The following is a 25,148-nucleotide window of genomic DNA, read 5'->3' as shown; positions in this document are numbered from 1 at the left end:
GAATTACTAGTCTGCAGCTAGGAATTCGGTATCATTGTCCGCGAAGAACGACAACCGCCGAAACATCCATTCTACAACAACATGAATGAATGTCGCTCTGAACTATCCCCTCTAACCACGACAGAGAGAGAGAGAGAGAGAGAGAGAGCGAGAGAGAGGATGAAAACTCTCCAACTGAAACTAACTTTTCAACAGCGATCAAGACGACTCACTGAGAGTAAACATATATTGATTGCAATTGTTCCCGAATGAGTGAGCGTTCATGTGCAAATGATTAGCATTTCAATTGATAAAATTATCAGTAGTTAACTACAGTCGATCCCCTGTGTGCACTTCTGTGATTGTTTAGTTAGTTAATAAATAAATGATTTAAGACAATTGATGTATGGATGACTCATAGTGAAGACAGGGTTCGTGCAGATAACCAACAATTTACGACGTTTGGAATGAGACTAACGTGACGTAAAGTAAAGCATTCATTAATCAGAAGACTACTGATCAGATATGAAAATATCTGAAAGGTTAAATTAGGAAATGATAATTTTGTAATCTAAATATTTTTCTTGGTGCCCCGACTTCCTAGTTAATTACAGTTAAATGATTAATCAGTTTGATCGTGTAATACTAATTACAGAGAATCTTTGATAAAAACTATAATTCTTCAGTTTAATGATAGTAAAGACACGACAACTGTAACTCAGTCAAATATTTAAAAATTTAGCATTTTGAGTTTATATTTTTGTTCAGTGTAGATTACTTTCAGCTGGCTCGGTTAAACATTCAGCTGGCTCGGTTAAACATTCAGCTGGCTCGGTTAAACATTCAGCTGGCTCGGTTAAACATTCAGCTGGCTTGGTTAAACATTCAGCTGGCTCGGTTAAACATTCAGCTGGCTCGGTTAAACATTCAGCTGGCTCGGTTAAACATTCAGCTGGCTCGGTTAAACATTCAGCTGGCTCGGTTAAACATTCAGCTGGCTCGGTTAAACATTCAGCTGGCTCGGTTAAACATTCAGCTGGCTCGGTTAAACATTCAGCTGGCTCGGTTAAACTTTCAGCTGGCTCGGTTAAACATTGAGCTGGCTTGGTTAAACATTCAGCTGGCTTGGTTAAACATTCAGCTGGCTTGGTTAAACATTGAGCTGGCTTGGTTAAACATTGAGCTGGCTTGGTTAAACATTCAGCTGGCTTGGTTAAACATTGAGCTGGCTTGGTTAAACATTCAGCTGGCTTGGTTAAACATTCAGCTGGCTTGGTTAAACATTCAGCTGGCTCGGTTAAACATTCAGCTGGCTCGGTTAAACATTGAGCTGGCTTGGTTAAACATTGAGCTGGCTCGGTTAAACATTCAGCTGGCTCGGTTAAACATTGAGCTGGCTCGGTTAAACATTGAGCTGGCTTGGTTAAACATTCAGCTGGCTCGGTTAAACATTCAGCTGGCTCGGTTAAACATTCAGCTGGCTCGGTTAAACATTCAGCTGGCTCGGTTAAACATTCAGCTGGCTCGGTTAAACATTCAGCTGGCTTGGTTAAACATTCAGCTGGCTTGGTTAAACATTCAGCTGGCTTGGTTAAACATTGAGCTGGCTCGGTTAAACATTCAGCTGGCTTGGTTAAACATTCAGCTGGCTTGGTTAAACATTCAGCTGGCTTGGTTAAACATTCAGCTGGCTCGGTTAAACATTGAGCTGGCTCGGTTAAACATTCAGCTTGCTTGGTTAAACATTCAGCTGGCTCGGTTAAACATTGAGCTGGCTCGGTTAAACATTGAGCTGGCTCGGTTAAACTCCTGGACAGTCTGTGGTGCAACGTGGCGTTGGTGTATGGAGCGAGACATGATGTCCCAGATGTGCTCAATTGGATTCAGGTCTGGGGAACGGGCGGGCCAGTCCATAGCATCAATGCCTTCCTCTTGCAGGAACTGCTGACACACTCCAGCCACATGAGGTCTAGCATTGTCTTGCATTAGGAGGAACCCAGGGACAACCACACCAGCATATGGTCTCACAAGGGGTCTGAGGATCTCATCTCCGTACCTAATGGCAGTCAGGCTACCTCTGGCGAGCACATGGAGGGCTGTGTGGCTCCCCAAAGAAATGCCACCCCACACCATGACTGACCCACCGCCAAACCGGTCATGCTGGAGGATGTTGCAGGCAGCAGAACGTTCTCCACGGCGATTCCAGACTGTCACGTCTGTCACATGTGCTCAGTGTGAACCTGCTTTCATCTGTGAAGAGCACAGGGCGCCAGTGGCGAATTTGCCAATCTTGGTGTTCTCTGGCAAATGCCAAACGTTCTGCACAGTGTTGGGCTGTAAGCACAACCCCCACGTGTGGACGTCGGGCCCTCATACCACCCTCATGGAGTCTGTTTCTGACCATTTGAGCAGACACATGCACATTTGTGGCCTGCTGGAGGTAATTTTGCAGGGCTCTGGCAGTGCTCCTCCTGCTCCTCCGTAGCGGTCCTGCTGCTGGGTTGTTGCCCTCCTACGGCCTCCTCCACGTCTCCTGATGTACTGGCCTGTCTCCTGGTAGCGCCTCCATGCTCTGCACAGTACGCTGACAGAAACAGCAAACCTTCTTGCCACAGCTCGCATTGATGTGTCATCCTGGATGAGCTGCACTACCTGAGCCACTTGTGTGGGTTGTAGACGCCGTCTCATGCTACCACTCGAGTGAAAGCACCGCCAGCATTCAAAAGTGACCAAAACATCAGCCAGGAAGCATAGGAACTGAGAAGTGGTCTGGTCACCACCTGCAGAACCACTCCTTTATTGGGGGTGTCTTGCTAATTGCCTATAATTTCCACCTGTTGTCTATTCCATTTGCACAACAGCATGTGAAATTTATTGTCAATCAGTGTTGCTTCCTAAGTGGACAGTTTGTTTTCACAGAAGTGTGATTGACTTGGAGTTACATTGTGTTGCTTAAGTGTTCCCTTTATTTTTTTGAGCAGTGTAAATCTATTTTAATTTGTGTAACACTTTTTTTTGGTTACTACATGATTCCATATGTGTTATTTCATAGTTTTGATGTCTTCACTATTATTCAACAATGTAGAAAATAGTTCAAATAAAGAAGAGGCCTTGAATGAGAAGGTGTGTCCAAACTTTTGACTGGTACTGAACATTAACTTTGGTGTTTCTGTGTTAATAATATAACATTATAATCAAATAAATGTTTCCTTTTTGCTTTAGATACATCGATTACATCAAAATATATTGAATTTCACCAACAGATGTAGGATCTCAATTTGATCACACTGTTCCAGGAGGACGTTTAAAAAACGTAAGGTATTTGAGGTTTAAAAAGGGGTTTGAAGTTTGTAATTTCCACTTAGAAATTTCAGACTTGATTTTCACTTACGAAAAATGTGTCAACCCCTACAAAAATATTAAGTAATTATAATCCACATAATAATTAGTATTTCCTGTTGCTGCTGCAGCAAACTGGCTCAAATTAAGATCCTACATCTTTATTGTTCTCATTCTAGAAATCATAGAACTAATGTGTGTAGTTTTAGTCAAAAATTAGAACAAGGACTTTCTGTTCCTTTTTAGTATGTAAGCAGGGTGAGAAACATAATGGAGCGATCGTCAGACAGGCTGGAATACTGTGTTTCTTACAGGACATTCTGTCCCCACCCAGGGAGGGGAGAGACCTTGGGCTGGTAGTAGATCGTTTAACAGGTCGCAGACAATGTGAGAAGACTTGTGAAATGTATTGCCATTGTATCTGAGAGGAGGAGGGACATTTATGGCGAAATGTGAGGTATATAGACCAATGTACCGGAAATGATAGGCAGATCTCTCTAAATAAACACTCCTGACAATTGTAGCTGGGCCTCCGCCAGATTCATTCCAACCAGTTTCCTACAAATTCTGGGTATCAGGCTGAGTAATCAATTCAATTGGGTTTATGAACGCTGAGAACATAATTCTCTTGACAAGAGAGCCGGAACTCAATACCTGTTCCTGCCGTCCGAAGGTACCACGCAGAAATACCATACACGGGCGTGTCATTGACCCGTAAATGAAAGCCCTGTCCCCTGACATTGGGGTTCCATAACAGGCCGGTACATACCTAAGGTCGGCAGAGACGGTGACAGGATCCAACCTACATTGCTGTTCTATATAGCGGAGTAAGTTACAAGATATTAACTTTAAAACATGAACATGAAACATGAAACAGGATGTTAACTAGGGAGTTTAAGACCCCTGGGTAATAGCTTTTTACGGGTGAGACCTAATGTCCGATCGACAGTCAATCCTATAGATAAAGTTTCCAGAAGGAGAAACACACATCAAACATGCTCACACATAGATTGTGAGCATGAAGAGACACACACATAGTCAGGAGAGCAACTATAGTAATAGGATAACGAGTAAAATAGAGCACATACTTAGATCATACTTAGATCATAGAAATACATACACATAGATTGTGATAAATACCATAGTGACTACAAGGGTTTATTAAACATGGGTAGTAAATCCTCAAAGGAGGTCCTGGAATTAACGGGAGATGAGCGCTATATGGAGCTGAAAGATAAAATAAATATTGATTTTGGTTAAAAAAAAATGGAGAAAGAAGTATGAATTTGATGGGCGTCTAGATGTAGAAAAGCTAGAATTGCTCATAAAACAGATACATAAGGCATGTGGAGACAAGGCAGGTAAACAACGAGCAGAGGGGCTGGACACAGCGAGGGTATGGTTAGCAGAGGGGCTGGACACAGCGAGGGTATGGTTAGCAGAGGGGCTGGACACAGCGAGGGTATGGTTAGCAGAGGGGCTGGACACAGCGAGGGTATGGTTAGCAGAGGGGCTGGACACAGCGAGGGTATGGTTAGCAGAGGGGCTGGACACAGCGAGGTATGGTTAGCCGAGGGGCTGGACACAGCGAGGGTATGGTTAGCCGAGGGCTGGACACAGCGAGGGTATGGTTAGCCGAGGGGCTGGACACAGCGAGGGTATGGTTAGCAGAGGGCTGGACACAGCGAGGGTATGGTTAGCAGAGGGGCTGGACACAGCGAGGGTATGGTTAGCAGAGGGGCTGGACACAGCGAGGGTATGGTTAGCAGAGGGGCTGGACACAGCGAGGGTATGGTTAGCAGAGGGGCTGGACACAGCGAGGGTATGGTTAGCAGAGGGGCTGGACACAGCGAGGGTATGGTTAGCAGAGGGGCTGTACAAAGCGAGGTTATGGTTAGCAGAGGGGCTAGACACAGCGAGGGTATGGTTAGCAGAGGGCTGGACACAGCGAGGGTATGGTTAGCCGAGGGCTGGACACGAGGGTAGCGAGGGCTGGACACAGCGAGGGTATGGTTAGCAGAGGGGCTGGACACAGCGAGGGTATGGTTAGCAGAGGGCTGGACACAGCGAGTGTATGGTTAGCCGAGGGGCATGACACAGCGAGTGTATGGTTAGCAGAGGGCTGGACACAGCGATGGTATGGTTAGCAGAGGGGCTGGACACAGCGAGGGTATGGTTAGCAGAGGGCTGGACACAGCGAGGGTATGGTTAGCAGAGGGGCTGGACACAGCGAGGGTATGGTTAGCAGAGGTGCTGGACACAGCGAGGGTATGGTTAGCAGAGGTGCTGGACACAGCGAGGGTATGGTTAGCAGAGGGCTGGACACAGCGAGGTATGGTTAGCAGAGGGGCTGGACACAGCGAGGGTATGGTTAGCAGAGGGGCTGGACACAGCGAGGGTATGGTTAGCAGAGGGGCTGGACACAGCGAGGGTATGGTTAGCAGAGGGGCTGGACACAGCGAGGGTATGGTTAGCAGAGGGGCTGGACACAGCGAGGGTATGGTTAGCAGAGGGGCTGGACATAGCGAGGGTATGGTTAGCAGAGGGGCTGGACACAGCGAGGGTATGGTTAGCAGAGGGGCTGGACACAGCGAGGGTATGGTTAGCCGAGGGGCTGGACACAGCGAGGGTATGGTTAGCAGAGGGGCTGGACACAGCGAGGGTATGGTTAGCAGAGGGGCTGGACACAGCGAGGGTATGGTTAGCAGAGGGGCTGGACACAGCGAGGGTATGGTTAGCAGAGGGGCTGGACACAGCGAGGGTATGGTTAGCAGAGGGGCTGGACACAGCGAGGGTATGGTTAGCCGAGGGGCTGGACACAGCGAGGGTATGGTTAGCAGAGGGGCTGGACACAGCGAGGGTATGGTTAGCAAAGGGGCTGGACACAGCGAGGGTATGGTTAGCAGAGGGGCTGGACACAGCGAGGGTATGGTTAGCAGAGGGGCTGGACACAGCGAGGGTATGGTTAGCAAAGGGGCTGGACACAGCGAGGGTATGGTTAGCAGAGGGGCTGGACACAGCGAGGGTATGGTTAGCAGAGGGGCTGGACACAGCGAGGGTATGGTTAGCCGAGGGGCTGGACACAGCGAGGGTATGGTTAGCCGAGGGGCTGGACACAGCGAGGGTATGGTTAGCCGAGGCGAGGAAGAGAGCGGAGGGAGGAAAGAAAAAGGAAGTAAAAAAAGAAGGAAGATGTAAGTAGCAAGCAGGAGGAGGAAAGGATAGGGCTAGCTGCCCTAGGGAAAGTCAGGAAAGATTTAACTGAACTAGGACACAGAGTAAACAAGCGACAGGAAGAGGAGGAAAGGATAGGGCTAGCTGCCCTAGGGAAAGTCAGGAAAGATTTAACTGAACTAGGACACAGAGTAAACAAGCGACAGGAAGAGGAGGAAAGGATAGGGCTAGCTGCCCTAGGGAAAGTCAGGAAAGATTTAACTGAACTAGGACACAGAGTAAACAAGCGACAGGAAGAGGAGGAAAGGATAGGGCTAGCTGCCCTAGGGAAAGTCAGGAAAGATTTAACTGAACTAGGACACAGAGTAAACAAGCGACAGGAAGACAAGGAAAGGATAGGGCTAGCTGCCCTAGGGAAAGTCAGGAAAGATTTAACTGAACTAGGACACAGAGTAAACAAGCGACAGGAAGAGGAGAAAAGGGGTAGAGACCAGGCTTTATCCCTCAGAAGGCTGAAGTCACATAATCAGAGCCCATGGAGAAGGGGGGTAGAGTCAGAGTAGCTAGAGGCCGAGGAAGGAGAAGAGGTCAGTGAATATCCCCTAATTACCTTACTGAACCCACGGGCTGGGGAAGGAGGACAGGATTTAGCAACCTTATTGAGAAAGTGGATTGGGTAGAGAAAGGGAAAAAGTTGAGAAAAGTGGATAGAGACAGTCAAAAGAAAGGGGGAGATAGATGCTTTAACTGTCACAAACTGGGTCATAGAGATTGTGAGGCACCGTGTAAACACTGCACTAAAGTAGGCCATAACCACCGAGACTGTAAAAAGAGCAGGTTGGAAAATGTTTCAATTGCAATGAGACAGGACATTTTGCCCGGGAGTGTAATGCTCCCTGTAAACATTGTGACCGAGTAGGGCACAACCACCGAAATTGTGATTCAACCAAGGGGAAGGTCAGGCACGACAATTAGGAGAGAAAGAGAAAAGGCAGAGACAAGGAGAGCGAGAGTAGGGAGAATCCTCGCTGGGACCATTAAATTAGGGCTATTTTTGTCTCAATCATTTCAATAGCGTTCAGGTGGTTCAGCGGTAAAACTTTTGCCTACAACGCAGGAGACTCGGGGTTCGTATCTCAGCCTTGGCACCGATAGACTTCATTCTGATTGTAATTCAAATACTCATATGTTTTGCTGGAAGAGATACGATTCCTTAGTGTTTGTTTAGGATATAAACGGAACGTTTTAACCTCTAATGACTCCCCATCCCGCATGAGGGAGCGTAATCATCGACTGACATTAATTAGCATAACGCAACGGACATAAATATTCCTAGAAAATATTCCTATTCATGAAAATCACAAGTGAAATATATTGAGACACAGCTTAGCCTTTTGTTCGTCTCAGATTTTCAAAATATGCTTTACAGCCAAAGCTAGACAAGCATTTGTGTAAGTTTATCGATAGCCTAGCATAGCATTTTGTCCAGCTAACAGCAGGTAACTTGGTCACGGAAATCAGAAAAGCAATCAAATTCAATTGTTTACCTTTGATGAGCTTCGGATGTTTTCACTCACGAGACTCCCAGTTTGATAGCCAATGTTCCTTTTTCCCCAAAATATTATTTTTGTAGGTGAAATAGCTCCGTTTGTTCTTCACGTTTGGCTGAGAAATCGCCCGGAAATTGCAGTCACGAAAACGCCCCAAAATATTCCAAATTAGCTCCATATCGACAGAAACATGGCAAACGTTGTTTATAATCAATCCTCAAGGTGTTTTTCAAATATCTATTCAATAATATATCCACCGGGACAATTATTTTTTCAGTAGGACCGATTGGAGTAATGGCGACCTTTGCACTTTACGCGAGAATCTCTCTGGGAGGTGACCACTTGCGCAATGTAGCCGCTTACGGGTATTCTGCAACATAAATGCGTAAAACTATGTCACAATGCTTTAGACCCCTTGGGGAATATGGAGAAAAAGTCATATGGTTGATAGCCCATTCACTGCTCAATAGGGACTCATTGGAACGCAGCGCTTTCAAAACATGAGGCACTTCCGGATTGGATTTTTCTCAGGCTTTCGCCTGCAACATCAGTTCTCTTATACTCACAGACAATATTTTTACAGTTTTGGAAACTTTCAAGTGTTTTCTATCCTAAGCTCTCAATTATATGCATATTCTAGCATCTTGTCCTGACAAAATATCCCATTTAATACGGGCACGTTATTTTTCCAAAAATGAAAATACTGCCCCCTAGTCACAAAAGGTTTTAATAGCTTGTTTAGGTTAAATTGAAAGACTAATCCATTCTAAATAATAGCGGGGCGATTTCGATGGAGTGCGTTGTCTTGCCCAAATGGTCCGCTAGGAATGGAGTCGTATTTAAAATGCTGAATCATAGAAGAGACAGTTACCTAAAGCTAATGAATTTTAGATAATAACAAAGAGATAATTACGATAGAGTTGTGCCCATCGAAATGTGTTTTTATTCTTATGGATTGACTGATGTAGGTTCTACATTTTGACAATTTGCATATTACTTTTAAGGCGGGATCAATTCATAAGGGTGAAGCCGAAAGAAGGGACAGTTGTAAAGTTTGGTTTTAATCGTACGATAGCGGTAAGGCAGAACGTGGTTGGAGGAGAGGTTATATTTTTGTCCACTGGTAAGAAGAGGACAGTTGGTAACGCTCACTAGGCTATATTTAGCTGTAAGAGAGGGAGGTCTGAATAGTTGAATCGTAAAAGTTTTGTGATAGTTCTTTATTGATTTTTAGTTTGATTGTTTAGGTAACACCAGTGAAATTTAACAGGAGGTTAAGGTATACTAACATTATAATCTTGTTTCCATTACGTGGAACCATGACAGGTCCGCAAAGTTGATTGCAGGCTGAGTTTATTTTATATTAAAGGTCAGTGCACGTTTATCACAGTTGTGTGTGTCCAATGGCAGGATATTCCTATCAAGCATTTTGGGGAGACTGGTTGAAGAGAGACTGAATGGGTTTTAGATATAACCATTGAGGAAATTTAAAACAAATGTTTTGAGGGAGAAAATAGAATTATCATTATTATTAGGTTTTGTTTGTAGTAAACGTTTGGGTTTGGGGGGATTTCCATGTTTCCCAGAGACAATTAATCTTAAAGGGGTATACTCAAATATGGTATATTAGAAGTTTAATTTACTGAGCTTTAATTAAACACGTGAATTCTTCAGAGTTCTTTAATTTGTCTAATATAGTATGGAACACGACTGTAAAAGGGTGGTATAACCTTTGACCTCTATCATGGTTTTCCCTTGTGATCTGATAAGCCTCAAGGGAGGGCCATTTGGATAATGAATTTCAGGTCATTTGTGATACTGATATTGAGGTAAATTGAGTAACTGATAATTATGACCGAGTTTATAGTTCCTTGACATAGTTGTAATTTAAAACAATGAGAAGAAAGAAACGGCCCTGGATAAATGGTAGACTTATGTTAAGCATTTAGAACCTAATCCAGGCCAACAGGACAGGAATATATGACATCTGTGGTGATTCAGGATTATTGATAGGATCGAGACAACCTTAATCAACCAATGTAATTACTTTAGAGATTGCCAACATAGACATGTTTTTTTCTAAAAATCTATGAGTTCAGATAAAGCCAAACAGTGAGACACTTAGTTAATATCTGGAAACAACACATATTTGTTCTGACTGTTATGAGAAAGAGCTACAGACAGATAGGGGGAAAGGGCAGACGGAGGAGCCCTCCCCGCACTGCTGAGACCTTGAAGGTTTCAGAGCAGAGAAGAGAAGGTGGAAAAGGGGGGCCAGGAAATGAGCAAGATAGGAGTGACACAGAATGGGTAGATAACAGTTACTGAGTGGAGACAAAAGGGGGAATGAAAGCTTAGTTGGTTTCAGGAACTATGGTGTTAAACACAGAAACATTGCCCAGAAATGATTTGGCACAGCAGGCCGAAATAGTAGCATTGACCAGTGCCTGTGAGATAAGAAAGGAGAGAAAGGTTACTGTTTACATAGACAAGCACATATATATCTAAGACCATACAAAGCAGCACAGACAACTCTTCAAGTAGATAAGACACTTGACAGAAAATTGATACAGAATAGACATGAACGAACGCCCCGGGGAAAATTGGACAAAATTGGACATAAAGAGAATGAAAGGGGCGCTCCTACGTGATAATGTCAGACCTATGGATAATTTACTAATCTTACCTAAGTCAATTGTTTAGATAATGCGGCAATGCTGTTACCTGGGCGGAGCCAGGTGTCAAAGGGGGGATGGGTAGTTGTGGCCTAGGATAGGACACTTTGTGGCCTATTGGATAATAAACAAATACAATTTTAAAAATTCTAGCTAACAAGAAGGCATAGAAGTTAAAGATATACTAGCAGAACAAATGAGAAGACTGTTTGTTAACCAACCCTGTATGTCCAAGGTGTTATGCTCTACAGGTGAATTACAGGAGAAGGTGATTCACTCAATCCAGTCCCTGAGGAGAATAGACGGGAAGCAGCCCCATGGGGAAGGGCCACACCAAGTACTCCTGGTGACAGCCTTCGCGGTGAGAATAGCTGAAGGAGCTACCTGGGTTCATATCACACATTGATATAGTAGGGTAAGACACACTGACACTGTCAAACAATCACAGAGTTAGGAGAAGAACCGAAACCAATAGGGTTTGGAGGTTAACTCTCTAACGAAGATTCCCGAAACCCCGTCCTGTCCTCCCTGTTCATAGAAGTGGAAGTGTGGGCTGGCGTCTAGCTGATGATATGTTCTCCGGGAAAGGGTGGGGCTTTACAGAAGTGCTGATTGGTCTGAGCTGTCTTATTGTGGGAGCAATTTTCCTAAATACACCATGACCCATCCCGAGAAGGCAGAAAGTGGTAACTTGACCCATATGGGAGGAGGTGGAGTATAGTGAAGGTGAGGGTTTTTGACTGCAATCAGAAGGGAGTGCCATTCTGGGTAGATAAGAAGTTATGGTAGGTGATAACAAAACAGATACTGACAGTGGAGTTGTCCAGAGTCAAGGGCCAGTGTGGATAGTTCAGACGAAAGATCTTAAGGAACTGATTGAGGTGGAAACAGGTTATGGGGATTCTAACCTATGGGTAGAATTTTTATTTTATTTAACTAGGCAAGTCAGTTAAGAACAAATTCTTATTTTCAATGACAGCCTAGGAACAGTGGGTTAACTGACTGTTCAGGGGCAGAACGACAGATTTGTACCTTGTCAGCTCAGGGGTTTGAACTTGCAACCTTCCGGTTACTAGTCCAACGCTCTAGCCACTAGGCTACCCTGCCGCCCAAAATGGATTCAGTATACAACCAGATCAGTAGCGAAAGAAGAATGGTATGCCTGCGCCACAACAAAACCTCAGTTGACAACCATTCCCTTTCCATTTGATGGAATTCAAACACCCAGGGGAATGGCCTTCACGGAAAAGCTGTTCATGGAGGCAGGGAAGCCAGACATTGACAGTTGCATTGATCTGTATTATGTATATCCCATGGGCCCAGGACATCCAGACTTCCCTCCCTTCACAGTGGCAGGAGGAGACTATTACTGTTTGGCCCGGTACAATACTCATGGGAAAGACGTAGGGGAAGTGAGTACCTGCAATAGGACAGAGAATGTTACAACTGATGAGACTATGAGTGATCTGACAGGCTGGTTGAGCTCTGGGGATTTTAGTAAGATAAAGAGGCCCAGGGCTGACATCTGCTGGTTGTGTGGGGAAATGACGCCATGGCCAAATCTACCTATGAATTGGACAGGCCTATGTGCTCTTGTACATGCCTTTCACCCTCATCCAACACCATGACCTAGTGTTGGCCAGACGGGAAAACAACAGACAATAGACGGGAAAAACAATAGAGGGGAAAACAATAGAGTTTACATTGATAGCATTGGAGTTTCAAGGGGGTTACCTGATGAGTTCTGGATTGGAATCAAGCATCTTCTGGTGATAACAGCTGCAAGTAGGTTGATGGGATGTCAGAATAGGATATGGATATGTTACTGGCTGAAAAGGGTGGGGGGTGTATGAGGTTCAGAGCAGAATGTTGTACGCTCATCCCCGATGACACAGCTCCAGACGGATCAGTGACCAAGGCTCTGGCAGAGAACTCTGGGGGTCGATAATGCAGGTAACAAATTGGTTTGACAGTATATTTGGAAAATGGAAAAATGTCATGATCACTGTGTTGTGAGCAACCTTCACCTGTGTGACTGTGTTAGTTTTGTGCGGATGTTGCGTGAAAGGTTCTCATTTCCAGGACTCTGGAGAAATCGATGACGCACCAGATGGTAAGATACGGACAGATTCCGAGCTCTGACCAGTGGAATGATGAATACATGTCTCCAGTTCTAGTAGATGGGCCCGGCTCCTTCATTTATGTTGCATGAGACCATTTTTAATGTTTAGATTTTTTTCTTGTGTTGATGTTTAGACTGTTTTTTTGATGAATATTATAACGAAAACCCTGACGAGAATATGTCACCATATCTATTCGTTATGGCCATCGAAATGCAAGCTATTAAAATCAGATCCAATAACAACATTAGAGGATCCAAGGCTTAAAAACAAAGGTGTCCATGTATGCTGATGACTCAAGGTTTATAATAATATATATAATAATATATGCCATTTAGCAGACGCTTTTATCCAAAGCAACTTACAGTCTCATGTGTGCATACATTCTACGTATGGGTGGTCCCGGAAATCGAACCCACTACCCTGGCGTTACAAGCGCCATGCTCTACCAACTGAGCTACAGAAGGACCATGTCCGCAAGCTAAATCCCTGCAATGTCTCCTTGAAGATCCCTGCAATGTCTCCTTGAAGATCCCTGCAATGTCTCCTTGAAGATCCCTGCAATGTCTCCTTGAAGATCCCTGCAATGTCTCCTTGACGATCCCTGCAATGTCTCCTTGAAGATCCCTGCAATGTCTCCTTGAAGATCCCTGCAATGTCTCCTTGAAGATCCCTGAAATGTCTCCTTGAAGATCCCTGCAATGTCTCCTTGAAGATCCCTGCAATGTCTCCTTGAAGATCCCTGCAATGTCTCCTTGAAGATCCCTGCAATTTCTCCTTGAAGATCCCTGCAATGTCTCCTTGAAGATCCCTGCAATGTCTCCTTGAAGATCCCTGCAATGTCTCCTTGAAGATCCCTGCAATGTCTCATTGAAGATCCCTGCAAAGATCCCTGCAATGTCTCCTTGAAGATCCCTGCAATGTCTCCTTGAAGATCCCTGCAATGTCTCCTTGAAGATCCCTGCAATGTCTCCTTGAAGATCCCTGCAATGTCTCCTTGAAGATCCCTGCAATGTCTCCTTGAAGATCCCTGCAATGTCTCCTTGAAGATCCCTGCAATGTCTCCTTGAAGATCCCTGCAATGTCTCCTTGAAGATCCCTGCAATGTCTCCTTGAAGATCCCTGCAATGTCTCCTTGAAGATCCCTGCAATGTCTCCTTGAAGATCCCTGCAATGTCTCCTTGAAGATCCCTGCAATGTCTCATTAAAGATCCCTGCAATGTCTCATTAAAGATCCCTGCAATGTCTCCTTGAAGATCCCTGCAATGGCTCCTTGAAGATCCTTGCAATTTCTCCTTGAAGATCCCTGCAATGTCTCCTTGAAGATCCCTGCAATGTCTCCTTGAAAATCCCTGCAATGTCTCCTTGAAGATCCCTGCAATGTCTCCTTGAAGATCCCTGCAATGTCTCCTTGAAGATCCCTGCAATTTCTCCTTGAAGATCCCTGCAATGTCTCATGAAAGATCTAGATAACTTTTCTGTACTCTCTGGACTAAAACCTAATTATGATGTGTACAATATTACGTATTGGATCCTGAAAAAAATACAACTTTTACATTACCCTGCAGTTTACCTATAAAATGGGCTGATGGTGAAGTAGACATACTCGGTATTCATATCACAAAATATATAAATAAGCTCTCCACAATGAATTTCAATGGAAAACTTGTAAAAAATAGACAAGATCCTGCAACCATGGAGAGGTAAATACCTGTCTATTTATGGAAAAAAGGCCCTGATTAACTCATTAGTCATATCTCAGTTTACTCACTCACTTATGGCGCTGGCTACTCCTGATGATTTGTTTTTCAAATCATTATGAGCAAAAAATATTTCACTTTATCTGGGACGCTAAACCAGACAAAATAAACAAGCCTGTCTATATAATGAATATGAGGTGGGTTGAGATTATGAAATATAAAAGCATTAAACCTCTCTCTAAAAGCTCCACTTATTCAAAAGTTTTATTTGAACCCTAAATGGTTCTTAAGTAGATTAATAAGAAAAGCTCATACATTGTTTAAAAATGGCCTTTTTGCCTTTGTGCAGATTGCCATGTGTCATTTTCGATTAATTGAACATTATACTTTTTTCAGAGTATCTCTCTTTTTCAAACAAGCATTGCAGAGCTGGCAACAATTTCAATTTAATTCCCCTGAAAACATAGAACAAATATTAAAACAAATATTATGGCTGAACTCAAATGTGCTGGTTGATAAAATACCTGTGTTTATGGGAAAGATGTTTGAAAAGGGTATTTTGTTCTTAAATGATATTGTAAATTGTACTGGTAGAGTTGTGTCCTTCATGGAGTTATCGGAATTGTACGGGAAGGGCTGCTCAATCCAAGAGTACAACCAATTGATTACAGCATTACCCCAAAAATAGAGGAGGCAGGTGGCAGTGGGAGGAGGTAGGGAACTGGTCTGTCTGCCCAATATAAAGGATAAAAACTGGAGGAGGCAGGTGGGAGGAGGCAGGGAACTGGTCTGTCTGCCCAATATAAAGGATAAAAACTGGAGGAGGCCGGTGGGAGGAGGCAGGTGGGAGGAAGTAGGGAACTGGTCTGTCTGCCCAATATAAAGGATCAAAACTGGAGGAGGAATAAAATTAGCATAAATAGGAAAGTATACCAGTTTCATTTGAGGACCAGGATGTTGACAACTGTGCCATACAGATTGCTAAATAGTTGGGAAGATATTTTGGATGTACCAATTCCATGGTGTATGAGTTGATATATAAAACAACGCAAGATTCAAGACTTCGTGCTTTTCAGCTAAAATTATTATATAGAATTCTTGCCACCAACAAAATTATATTTGGGGCATAAAATCATTGAAGCTCTGCAGATTTTGTTGTGAGGATACAGAATCAATAGACCATTTATTTTGGTATTGCCCTCAGGCAGCCTGTTTCTGGTCTCATGTTCAGGAATGGCTGAAAATGAACAGCATTGATCTAAAATTGACCCTAGAAATAGTACTGTTAGGAGATCTGGAGAGACCGGGTCAGTCAATTACTAATAGTCTTAGTAAATGTTTATCTTCAACTCGCAAGCTGTGGATTCTATTCGATTAGATAGATTGAAATTGTACGTTAATCATCATAGCATAGTTGAAAGTGATGTGTTGTGTAGAAACAAGAAGTGGGTGGCCAGCAGAGATAGATGGGATGGGCTGAGGGAAGCTGAGGGATGGGCTGGGAAGGGCTGAGGGAAGCTGAGGGTTGGGATGGGATGAGGGAGGCTGAGGGTTGGGATGGGCTGAGGGAAGCTGAGGGTTGGGTTGGGAAGGGCTGAGGGAAGCTGAGGGTTGGGATGGGCAGAGGGAAGCTGAGGGTTGGGATGGGATGAGGGAAGCTGAGGGTTGGGATGGGCTGAGGGAAGCTGAGGGTTCGGATGGGATGAGGGAAGCTGAGGGTTGGGATGGGATGGGCTGAGGGAAGCTGAGGGTTGGGATGGGATGGGCTGAGGGAAGCTGAGGGTTGGGATGGGATGGGCTGAGGGAAGCTGAGGGTTCGGATGGGATGAGGGAAGCTGAGGGTTGGGATGGGATGGGCTGAGGGAAGCTGAGGGTTGGGATGGGCTGAGGGAAGCTGAGGGTTGGGATGGGATGGGCTGAGGGAAGCTGAGGGTTGGGATGGGATGAGGAAGCTGAGGGTTGGGATGGGATGGGATGGGCTGAGGGAAGCTGAGGGTTGGGATGGGATGGGCTGAGGGAAGCTGAGGGATGTGGAATTGGAGACAGGTGGGAGTGGAGTTGCTGTGTGAGAGATAGTATGAAGGTCAAAGATAAAAGTACATCCGAATGACACTACGAGGGCAGTGTTTTTACAACTAACGCCAGTTTTCCTGAGGTTGATGCCGTGCAGGTGTTTGTACACATGTATACACACACTCTCATTCAAATAAACACATGAAAGAACACACACATACATGTAATAGTGCCAGACATGCACACAAACATATACAGTTGGCATTGATATTATGATTTCACTTGTCCTTCATGTTCTTTCTTTAAAATAAAACACTTTCTTGGTTTTTCTGTTGCTGTTTTCTTCTGTCTTTTCATTTATTTCTCTTTAGTTCTCTTGGTTGTTGGTGCATTGGGGGGGTTATTGGGGGTGGGGGTTCATTCTCTTGGTTGTTGGTGCATTGGGGCGGTTCTTGGGGGTGGGGGTTCATTCTCTTGGTTGTTGGTGCATTGGGGCGGTTCTTGGGGGTGGGGGTTCATTCTCTTGGTTGTTGGTGCATTGGGGGGGTTCTTGGGGGTGGGGGTTCATTCTCTTGGTTGTTGGTGCATTGGGGCGGTTCTTGGGGTGGGGGTTCATTCTCTTGGTTGTTGGTGCATTGGGGGTTCTTGGGGGTGGGGTTCATTCTCTTTGTTGTTGGTGCATTGGGGGGTTCTTGGGGGTGGGGTTCATTCTCTTGGTTGTTGGTGCATTGGGGGGTTCTTGGGGGTGGGGGTTCATTCTCTTGGTTGTTGGTGCATTGGGGGTTCTTGGGGTGGGGGTTCATTCTCTTGGTTGTTGGTGCATTGGGGGGTTCTTGGGGGTGGGGGTTCATTCTCTTGGTTGTTGGTGCATTGGGGGGTTCTTGGGGGTGGGGGTTCATTCTCTTGGTTGTTGGTGCATTGGGGGGTTCTTGGGGGTGGGGGTTCATTCTCTTGGTTGTTGGTGCATTGGGGGGTTCTTGGGGGTGGGGGTTCATTCTCTTGGTTGTTGGTGCATTGGGGGGTTCTTGGGGGTGGGGGTTCATTCTCTTGGTTGTTGGTGCATTGGGGGGTTCTTGGGGTGGGGGTTCATTCTCTTGGTTGTTGGTGCATTGGGGGGTTCTTGGGGGTGGGGTTCATTCTCTTGGTTGTTGGTGCATTGGGAGGTTCTTGGGGTTCATTCTCTTGGTTGTTGGTGCATTGGGGGGTTCTTGGGGGTGGGGGTTCATTCTCTTGGTTGTTGGTGCATTGGGGCGGTTCTTGGGGGTGGGGGTTCATTCTCTTGGTTGTTGGTGCATTGGGGGGGTTCTTGGGGGTGGGGGTTCATTCTCTTGGTTGTTGGTGCATTGGGGCGGTTCTTGGGGGTGGGGGTTCATTCTCTTGGTTGTTGGTGCATTGGGGGCGGTTCTTGGTGGTGGGGAATGGAATTCATTGTATTTTTGTTTCATTCTTCCTGGGGGGGGCCGGGCTGTGGGAGGGGTCTCGAATGGTTGAGGGACAGCTATTGGGGAACTGTGGGGGCATTGACCCTGGATGCTCTGAATGGGAACCTGTTGCATGACTGGTGTGATGTAGTTGATGCAGTGGGGCAACAAAAAATTGCAAATAAATTCATTAAAAATCCTACAATGTGATTTTCTGGATTTTTTTTCTTCTCATTTTGTCTGTCATAGTTGAAGTGTACCTATGATGAAAATTACAGGCCTCTCTCATCTTTTTAAGTGGGAGAACTTGCACAATTGGTGGCTGACTAAATACTTTTTTGCCCCACTGTATATTGTATGTTTCGAATATTCAATAAGAATTCATTTTTTTTTTATTGTAAAAACTTTAAATTAAAAAAATAATAATAATAATAATAATGTCCGAGCATTACGGCTAAGGGCTGTTCTTAAGCACGGCGCATCGCGGAGTTCCTGGATACAGTCCTTAGCTGTGGTATATTGGCCATATACCACAACCCCCCAAGGTGCCTTATTGCTATTATAAACTGGTTACCAACGTCATTTGTAAAAAAATATATAATAATAATAATTTTCATACCTGTGGTATACGGTCTGATATACCACGGCTTTCAGCCAATCAGCATTTAGGGGTCAAACGAACCAGTTTATAATATACAGTATACTTTATGATGGTCATTGTCAGCATAACACCAGAGTAGAACTGAGACCAGTGGTCTCCTGTCTGTCCTCTGCCCTGAGCATCACACTCACTCACTCACTCACACAAACACACACACTACACAATCAACACACACACACACACCATAAACTTAACACACCACACAGCAACACTTATTTGTCATTTTTACATTGCTGCTGCTGGTGGTTTTAGCAGCAGGATCCACAGTGCCTCTCTGCTCCTGGAGGTGTGTAGTAGGCTCTGGGTCCCCCTCTGGTAGCTCCCTGTGAATCAGCGGAGATGGGCTGCTGTGTGGTGACATATAGGCCATCTGGAGATCTTCCTTCTCCTCCTCACTGGGGACGTCAGGGTAGGAGGCTGAGCTGAAGGAGCGCTGGGCCATAGACCGGGGGCCGGAGATGGGGCTGGGTCGGTGTGGTTGGGTCCGGAGCTCCACTGGTACCATCCTCTCTGACTGCTGCTGGAGGTGTTGCCTGGTTGTGGGTTGACTAGGGGCCGGTTGGTCTGTCTTGCTGAGCTCTCGAGACAAAGCCAACTCATCCTCCACACCTGGGGGTCAGGAGGGGGACAGGAGGAGGACAGGAGGGGTACAGAAGGGGTACAGGAGGGGTACAGAAGGGGGACAGGAGGGGAACAGGAGGGGTACAGAAGGGGGACAGGAGGGGAACAGGAGGGGTACAGAAGGGGGACAGGAGGGGAACAGGAGGGGTAAAGAAGGGGGGCAGGAGGGGGTTAGGAGGGGTACAGAAAGGGGGACAGGAGGGGAACAGGAGGGGAACAAGAGGGGAACAGGAGGGGGTCAGGAAGGGGTCAGGAGGGGAACAAGAGGGGAACAGGAGGGGGTCAGGAAGGGATCAGGAGGGGGACAGGAGGAGTAAAGAAGGCGGTCAGGAGGGGTCAGGAAGGGGTCAGGAGGGGAACAAGAGGGGGTTAGGAGGGGTACAGAAGGGGTAAAGAAGGGGGCAGGAGGGGAACAGGAGGGGGTTAGGAGGGGTACAGAAGGGGCCACGAGTGGGTCAGGAGGCGAACAGGAGGGGGTTAGGAGGGGTACAGAAAGGGGGACAGGAGGGGAACAGGAGGGGGACAGGAGGAATAAAGAAGGCGGTCAGGAGGGGGTCAGGAGGGGTCAGGAGGGGAACAAGAGGGGTCCGGCGGGGGGACAGGAGGGGAACAAGAGGGGGTCATGAAGGGGTCAAGAGGGGGACAGGAGGGGAACAAGAGGGAACAGGAGGGGGTTAGGAGGGGTACAGAAGGGGTAAAGAAGGGGGCAGGAGGGGAACAGGAGGGGGTTAGGAGGGGTACAGAAGGGGGACACGAGGGGTACAGAAGGGGTACAGGAGGGTACAGAAGGGGGACAGGAGGGGGTCAGGAGGGGTACAGAAGGGGGACAGGAGGGGAACAGGAGGGGTACAGAAGGGGGACAGGAGGGGAACAGGGGGGTAAAGAAGGGGGCAGGAGTGGGTTAGGAGGGGTACAGAAAGGGGGACAGGGGGGAACAGGAGGGGAACAAGAGGGGAACAAGAGGGGAACAGGAGGGGGTCAGGAAGGGGTCAGGAGGGGGACAGGAGGGGTCAGGCAGGGATCAGGAGGGGACAGGAGGAGTAAAGAAGGCGGTCAGGAGGGGGTCAGGTGGGGAACAAGAGGGGGTCATGAAGGGGTCAAGAGGGGGACAGGAGGGGAACAAGAGGGGGTCATGAAGGGGTCAAGAGGGGACAGGAGGGGAACAAGAGGGGAACAAGAGGGGGTTAGGAGGGGTACAGAAGGGGTAAAGAAGGGGGCAGGAGGGGAACAGGAGGGGGTTAGGAGGGGTACAGAAGGGGGACACGAGTGGGTCAGGAGGCGAACAGGAGGGGTTAGGAGGGGTACAGAAAGGGGGACAGGAGGAGTAAAGAAGGCGGTCAGGAGGGGGTCAGGAAGGGGTCAGGAGGGGGTCAGGAGGGGAACAGGAGGGGGACAGGAGGGGAACAGGAGGGGTACAGAAGGGGTACAGGAGGGGTACAGAAGGGGGACAGGAGGGGGTCAGGAGAGGGTCAGGAGGGGAACAGGAGGGGTACAGAAGGGGTACAGGAGGGGTACAGAAGGGGGACAGGAGGGGGTCAGGAGGGGGTCAGGAGGGGGACAGGAGGGGTACAGAAGGCGGTCAGGAGGGGGTCAGGAGGGGTACAGAAGGGGGACAGGAGGGGTACAGAAGGCGGTCAGGAGGGGGTCAGGAGGGGGTCAGGAGGGGAACAGGAGGGGTACAGAAGGGGTACAGGAGGGGTACAGAAGGGGGACAGGAGGGGGTCAGGAGGGGTACAGAAGGGGGACAGGAGGGGAACAGGAGGGGTACAGAAGGGGGACAGGAGGGGAACAGGAGGGGTAAAGAAGGGGGCAGGAGTGGGTTAGGAGGGGTACAGAAAGGGGGACAGGAGGGGAACAGGAGGGGAACAAGAGGGGAACAAGAGGGGAACAAGAGGGGAACAAGAGGGGCACAGGAGGGGGTCAGGAAGGGGTCAGGAGGGGAACAAGAGGGGAACAGGAGGGGGTCAGGAAGGGATCAGGAGGGGACAGGAGGAGTAAAGAAGGCGGTCAGGAGGGGTCAGGAGGGGTCAGGAAGGGGGTCAGGGAGGGGAACAGGAGGGGGTCAGGAAGTGGGTCAGGAGGGGGACAGGCGGAGTAAAGAAGGCGGTCAGGTGGGGAACAAGAGGGGAACAAGAGGGGGTTAGGAGGGGTACAGAAGGGGTAAAGAAGGGGGCAGGAGGGGAACAGGAGGGGGTTAGGAGGGGTACAGAAGGGGGACACGAGTGGGTCAGGAGGCGAACAGGAGGGGGTCAGGAGGGGAACAGGAGGGGGTCAGGAAGGGGTCAGGAGGGGGACAGGAGGGGAACAGGAGGGGAACAGGAGGGGGACAGGAGGGGAACAAGAGGGGAACAGGAGGGGGACAGGAGGGGAACAGGAGGGGGACAGGAGGGGAACAGGAGGAGGAGAAGGCGGTCAGGAGGGGGCGGGAGGGGTGTCAGGAAGGGAACAAGAGGGGGTCAGGCGGGGGACAGGAGGGGAACAAGAGGGGGTCATGAAGGGGTCAAGAGGGGGACAGGAGGGGAACAAGAGGGGAACAGGAGGGGTTAGGAGGGGTACAGAAGGGGTAAAGAAGGGGGCAGGAGGGGAACAGGAGGGGGTTAGGAGGGGTACAGAAGGGGGACACGAGTGGGTCAGGAGGGGAACAGGAGGGGGTTAGGAGGGGTACAGAAAGGGGGACAGGAGGGGAACAGGAGGGGGACAGGAGGAGTAAAGAAGGCGGTCAGGAGGGGGTCAGTAGGGGAACAGGAGGGGGTCAGGAAGGGGTCAGGAGGGGGACAGGAGGGGAACAGGAGGGGGACAGGAGGGGAACAAGAGGGGAACAGGAGGGGGACAGGAGGGGAACAGGAGGGGGACAGGAGGGGGACAGGAGGAGTAAAGAAGGCGGTCAGGAGGGGTCAGGAGGAGGTCAGGAGGGGAACAAGAGGGGGTCATGAAGGGGTCAAGAGGGGGACAGGAGGGGGTCAGGAGGGGGACAGGAGGGGTACAGAAGGGGTACAGGAGGGGTACAGAAGGCGGTCAGGAGGGGTCAGGAGGGGGTCAGGAGGGGAACAAGAGGGGGTCATGAAGGGGTCAAGAGGGGGACAGGAGGGGAACAAGAGGGGAACAGGAAGGGGTCAGGAAGGGATCAGGAGGGGGACAGGAGGAGTAAAGAAGGCGGTCAGGAGGGGTCAGGAGGAGGTCAGGAGGGGAACAAGAGGGGGTCATGAAGGGGTCAAGAGGGGGACAGGAGGGAGACAGGAGGGGGACAGGAGGAGGAAAGAAGGCGGTCAGGAGGGGGTCAGGGGTAAAGAAGGCGGTCAGGAGGGGTCAGGAGGGGGTCAGGAGGGGGGGGACAGGAGGGGTACAGGAGGGGAACAAGAGGGGGTCAGGAAGGGGTCATGAAGGGGTCAGGAGGGGGTCAGGAGGGAGAACAACACAGACACATTCCTGTCAGAACAGTTGGAAGGGGACTGAATGAGGGAAGGGATCGATACAGAGTGGATGGATTACCATTGATGAGCACCGTCTTCAAGACCCCGTCTTCCACGATCTCTGTTCTCTCCTGACCGTTTTCTTTGATCCTGTCAGATCAAGAACAGTGATCAGCCACATTACCAAGACATTTTGGGAAGCAAGTAAAGAGAAGATTCCCTTAAACACTTCAGTGGCCATACAGAAAACAGAGAAAGAGAGAGAACAGAGAACTGACTTCTTGGTGGTGGTGCTTTTTCCGTTGATGACGCGCGTAGAAGTGGAGACAGACTTGAAATTCCCCATCCTTCCTCCAATACGGTCCATCCCATTCATTCCACCCATGGAGGGCGAGAAAGAGGTGAAGTCATGCACTGTGAAAGACGAGGGGAGGGGAGGACCGGTCAGAATGGAACTAACGAACTAATCAGTGAATGGAGCTGATATCAATGACATCCTGTTCCCTTATATAGTGTACTAGTATGTGCCCTGGTTGAAAGTAGTGCACTACATAGCTTACAGGGTGCCATTTTTTGGGGAAACAAACATTGTTTATTACTGACCTCCAGTGGAGGGGAAGGAGGAGAACCGACTGGGGCCGAGCCTGGAAGTGCCAGGATGTCCATGGAAGCCACTGTGCATCCCTCTTCCAAAGGCAACGTCGTCTGGGAGAGCAGTCAAAACAAGGAGGTAGTGAGACAGGAAGAAGAAGTGTTTGTGTAGCTTGTATGAACTGCTGAGATTCCCAGACGGGACTGGTTTCCCCTGGGTCAGAGTTAGCCTTGACTAAGAAGCACATGAAGACATAGGGTACGGTTTAAGGACCGTAGTTTATTGGTCAGCCCCACCGAAGAAATTGGCGAAAGGATCCTGGCCTCTGAAGAATTCCTGAAACACTTCCTCGGGACTGCGGAATGTGAAGGTGAACCCTGGGAAATCGTCCGGAGCAGGATGACTACTTGAGCCTGGAGGGAGGGATAAATAAATACATGTTGATTGATACAGGTCCTTCTGTAGCTCAGTTGGTAGAGCATGGCGCTTGTAACGCCAGGGTAGTGGGTTCGATTCCCGGGACCACCCATACGTAGAATGTATGCACACATTTGGCTAACGCTTTGGATAAAAGCGTCTGCTAAATGGCATATTATTTGATTTATTTTTAATTATGGACACTACCAACATGGCTAATCAAAAACAGAATAGAACACAAAACCCCAAGAGATAGAACAGAGAGATTCCTTCACCTGTGTTGTTGGGCATTCTGTCTTTGCCATGGGTATCATATGCCTTTGATTTGCTTCCTGTAAAGATAAGGCCATATTATCTGACTGTTATCACAAACTGCTTCGGGATCGGTGTCCCTTCCACGCAACGGTTGAGCTAACGTAGGCTAATGCGATTAGCATGATCTGATATGAGCAGAAAGCTTAAATTCTTGTTAACCTTTTGCGTGTAGGGGGCAGTATTTTCGTTTTTGGCTAAAAAACGTACCCATTTGAAACTGCCTATTTCTCAGCCCCAGAAACTAGAATATGCATATAATTGTCAGATTAGATAGAAAACACTCTAAAGTTTCCAAACCTGTCAAAATATTGTCTGTGAGTTTAACAGAACTGACATTGCAGGCGAAAGCCTGAGGAAAATCCAATCAGGAAGTGCCTCTTATTTTGAAACCTCTCTGTTCCTATGCATGCCTATCCTCCATTTAAAGGGATATCAACCAGATTCGTTTTTCTATGGCTTCCCTAAGGTGTCAACAGTCTTTAGACATAGTTTCAGGCTTTTATTTTGAAAAATTAGCGTGAAAGATCACATTGCGTAAGTGGATAGGTGGGGGCTCTCAGAGTGAGTTTTGCGCAAAAGAGTAAAGCCGCCATTGTTCCTCCCGGTGTTATTGAAAAACCTACACACCCGTTTGATATATTATCAAATATATATTTTAACTGAACATAACGTGACAAACAAACAAACGGAGGTATTTTAAAAATGATCTTTATGGAACAAAAGGATTTTGTGTAACTGGGAGTCTCGTGAGTGAAAACATCCAAAGATCATCAAAGGTAAACGATTAATTTGATTGCTTTTCTGATTTTCGTGACCTAGCTACTTAATGCTTAGCATAGCATAACATTATGTACACTATCAACAAACTTACAAACGCTTGGATTGCTTTCGCTGTAAAGCATAATTTCAAAATCTGAGACAAGAGGTGCATTAACAAAAGGCTAAACTGTGTTTTGCAATATTGCACTTGTGATTTCATAAATATTAATATTTTTTTAGTAATATTATTTGACTGTGGCGCTATGCTATTCAGTGGTTGCTGATGACAATTATCACGCTACCGGGATGGGTAGCATCAACAAGTTAATCTAACTGCACTGTCCAATTTACAGTAGCTATTACAGTGAAAGAATACCATGCTATTGTTTGAGGAGTGTGCAC

General features: G+C 47.3%; 1 protein-coding gene across 1 annotated transcript in view; it reads right to left on the bottom strand.

The window, feature by feature from the left end:
• Positions 1–18,345: 18,345 nt before the first annotated feature.
• LOC118374190 (dnaJ homolog subfamily B member 6) overlaps positions 18,346–25,148 on the bottom strand; it is a 31,706-nt gene continuing 24,903 nt past the window's right edge. Inside the window, exons 4-9 of the mRNA XM_035760568.2 lie at positions 23,948–24,004; positions 23,552–23,668; positions 23,267–23,368; positions 22,942–23,077; positions 22,743–22,813; positions 18,346–19,241 (exon numbers count right to left, since the gene is read on the bottom strand). Coding sequence (XP_035616461.1) covers positions 18,823–19,241; positions 22,743–22,813; positions 22,942–23,077; positions 23,267–23,368; positions 23,552–23,668; positions 23,948–24,004 — 902 coding nt within the window. The 3' untranslated portion in view covers positions 18,346–18,822. The remainder of the gene's footprint in view (positions 19,242–22,742; positions 22,814–22,941; positions 23,078–23,266; positions 23,369–23,551; positions 23,669–23,947; positions 24,005–25,148) is intronic.

This window comes from Oncorhynchus keta, chromosome 7 (assembly GCF_023373465.1).
Source record: "Oncorhynchus keta strain PuntledgeMale-10-30-2019 chromosome 7, Oket_V2, whole genome shotgun sequence".
NCBI classification, from domain to species: Eukaryota; Metazoa; Chordata; class Actinopteri; order Salmoniformes; family Salmonidae; genus Oncorhynchus; species Oncorhynchus keta.
Note: the sequence above shows the minus strand (reverse complement) of the source record. Positions and strands in the feature narration are given on the sequence as shown.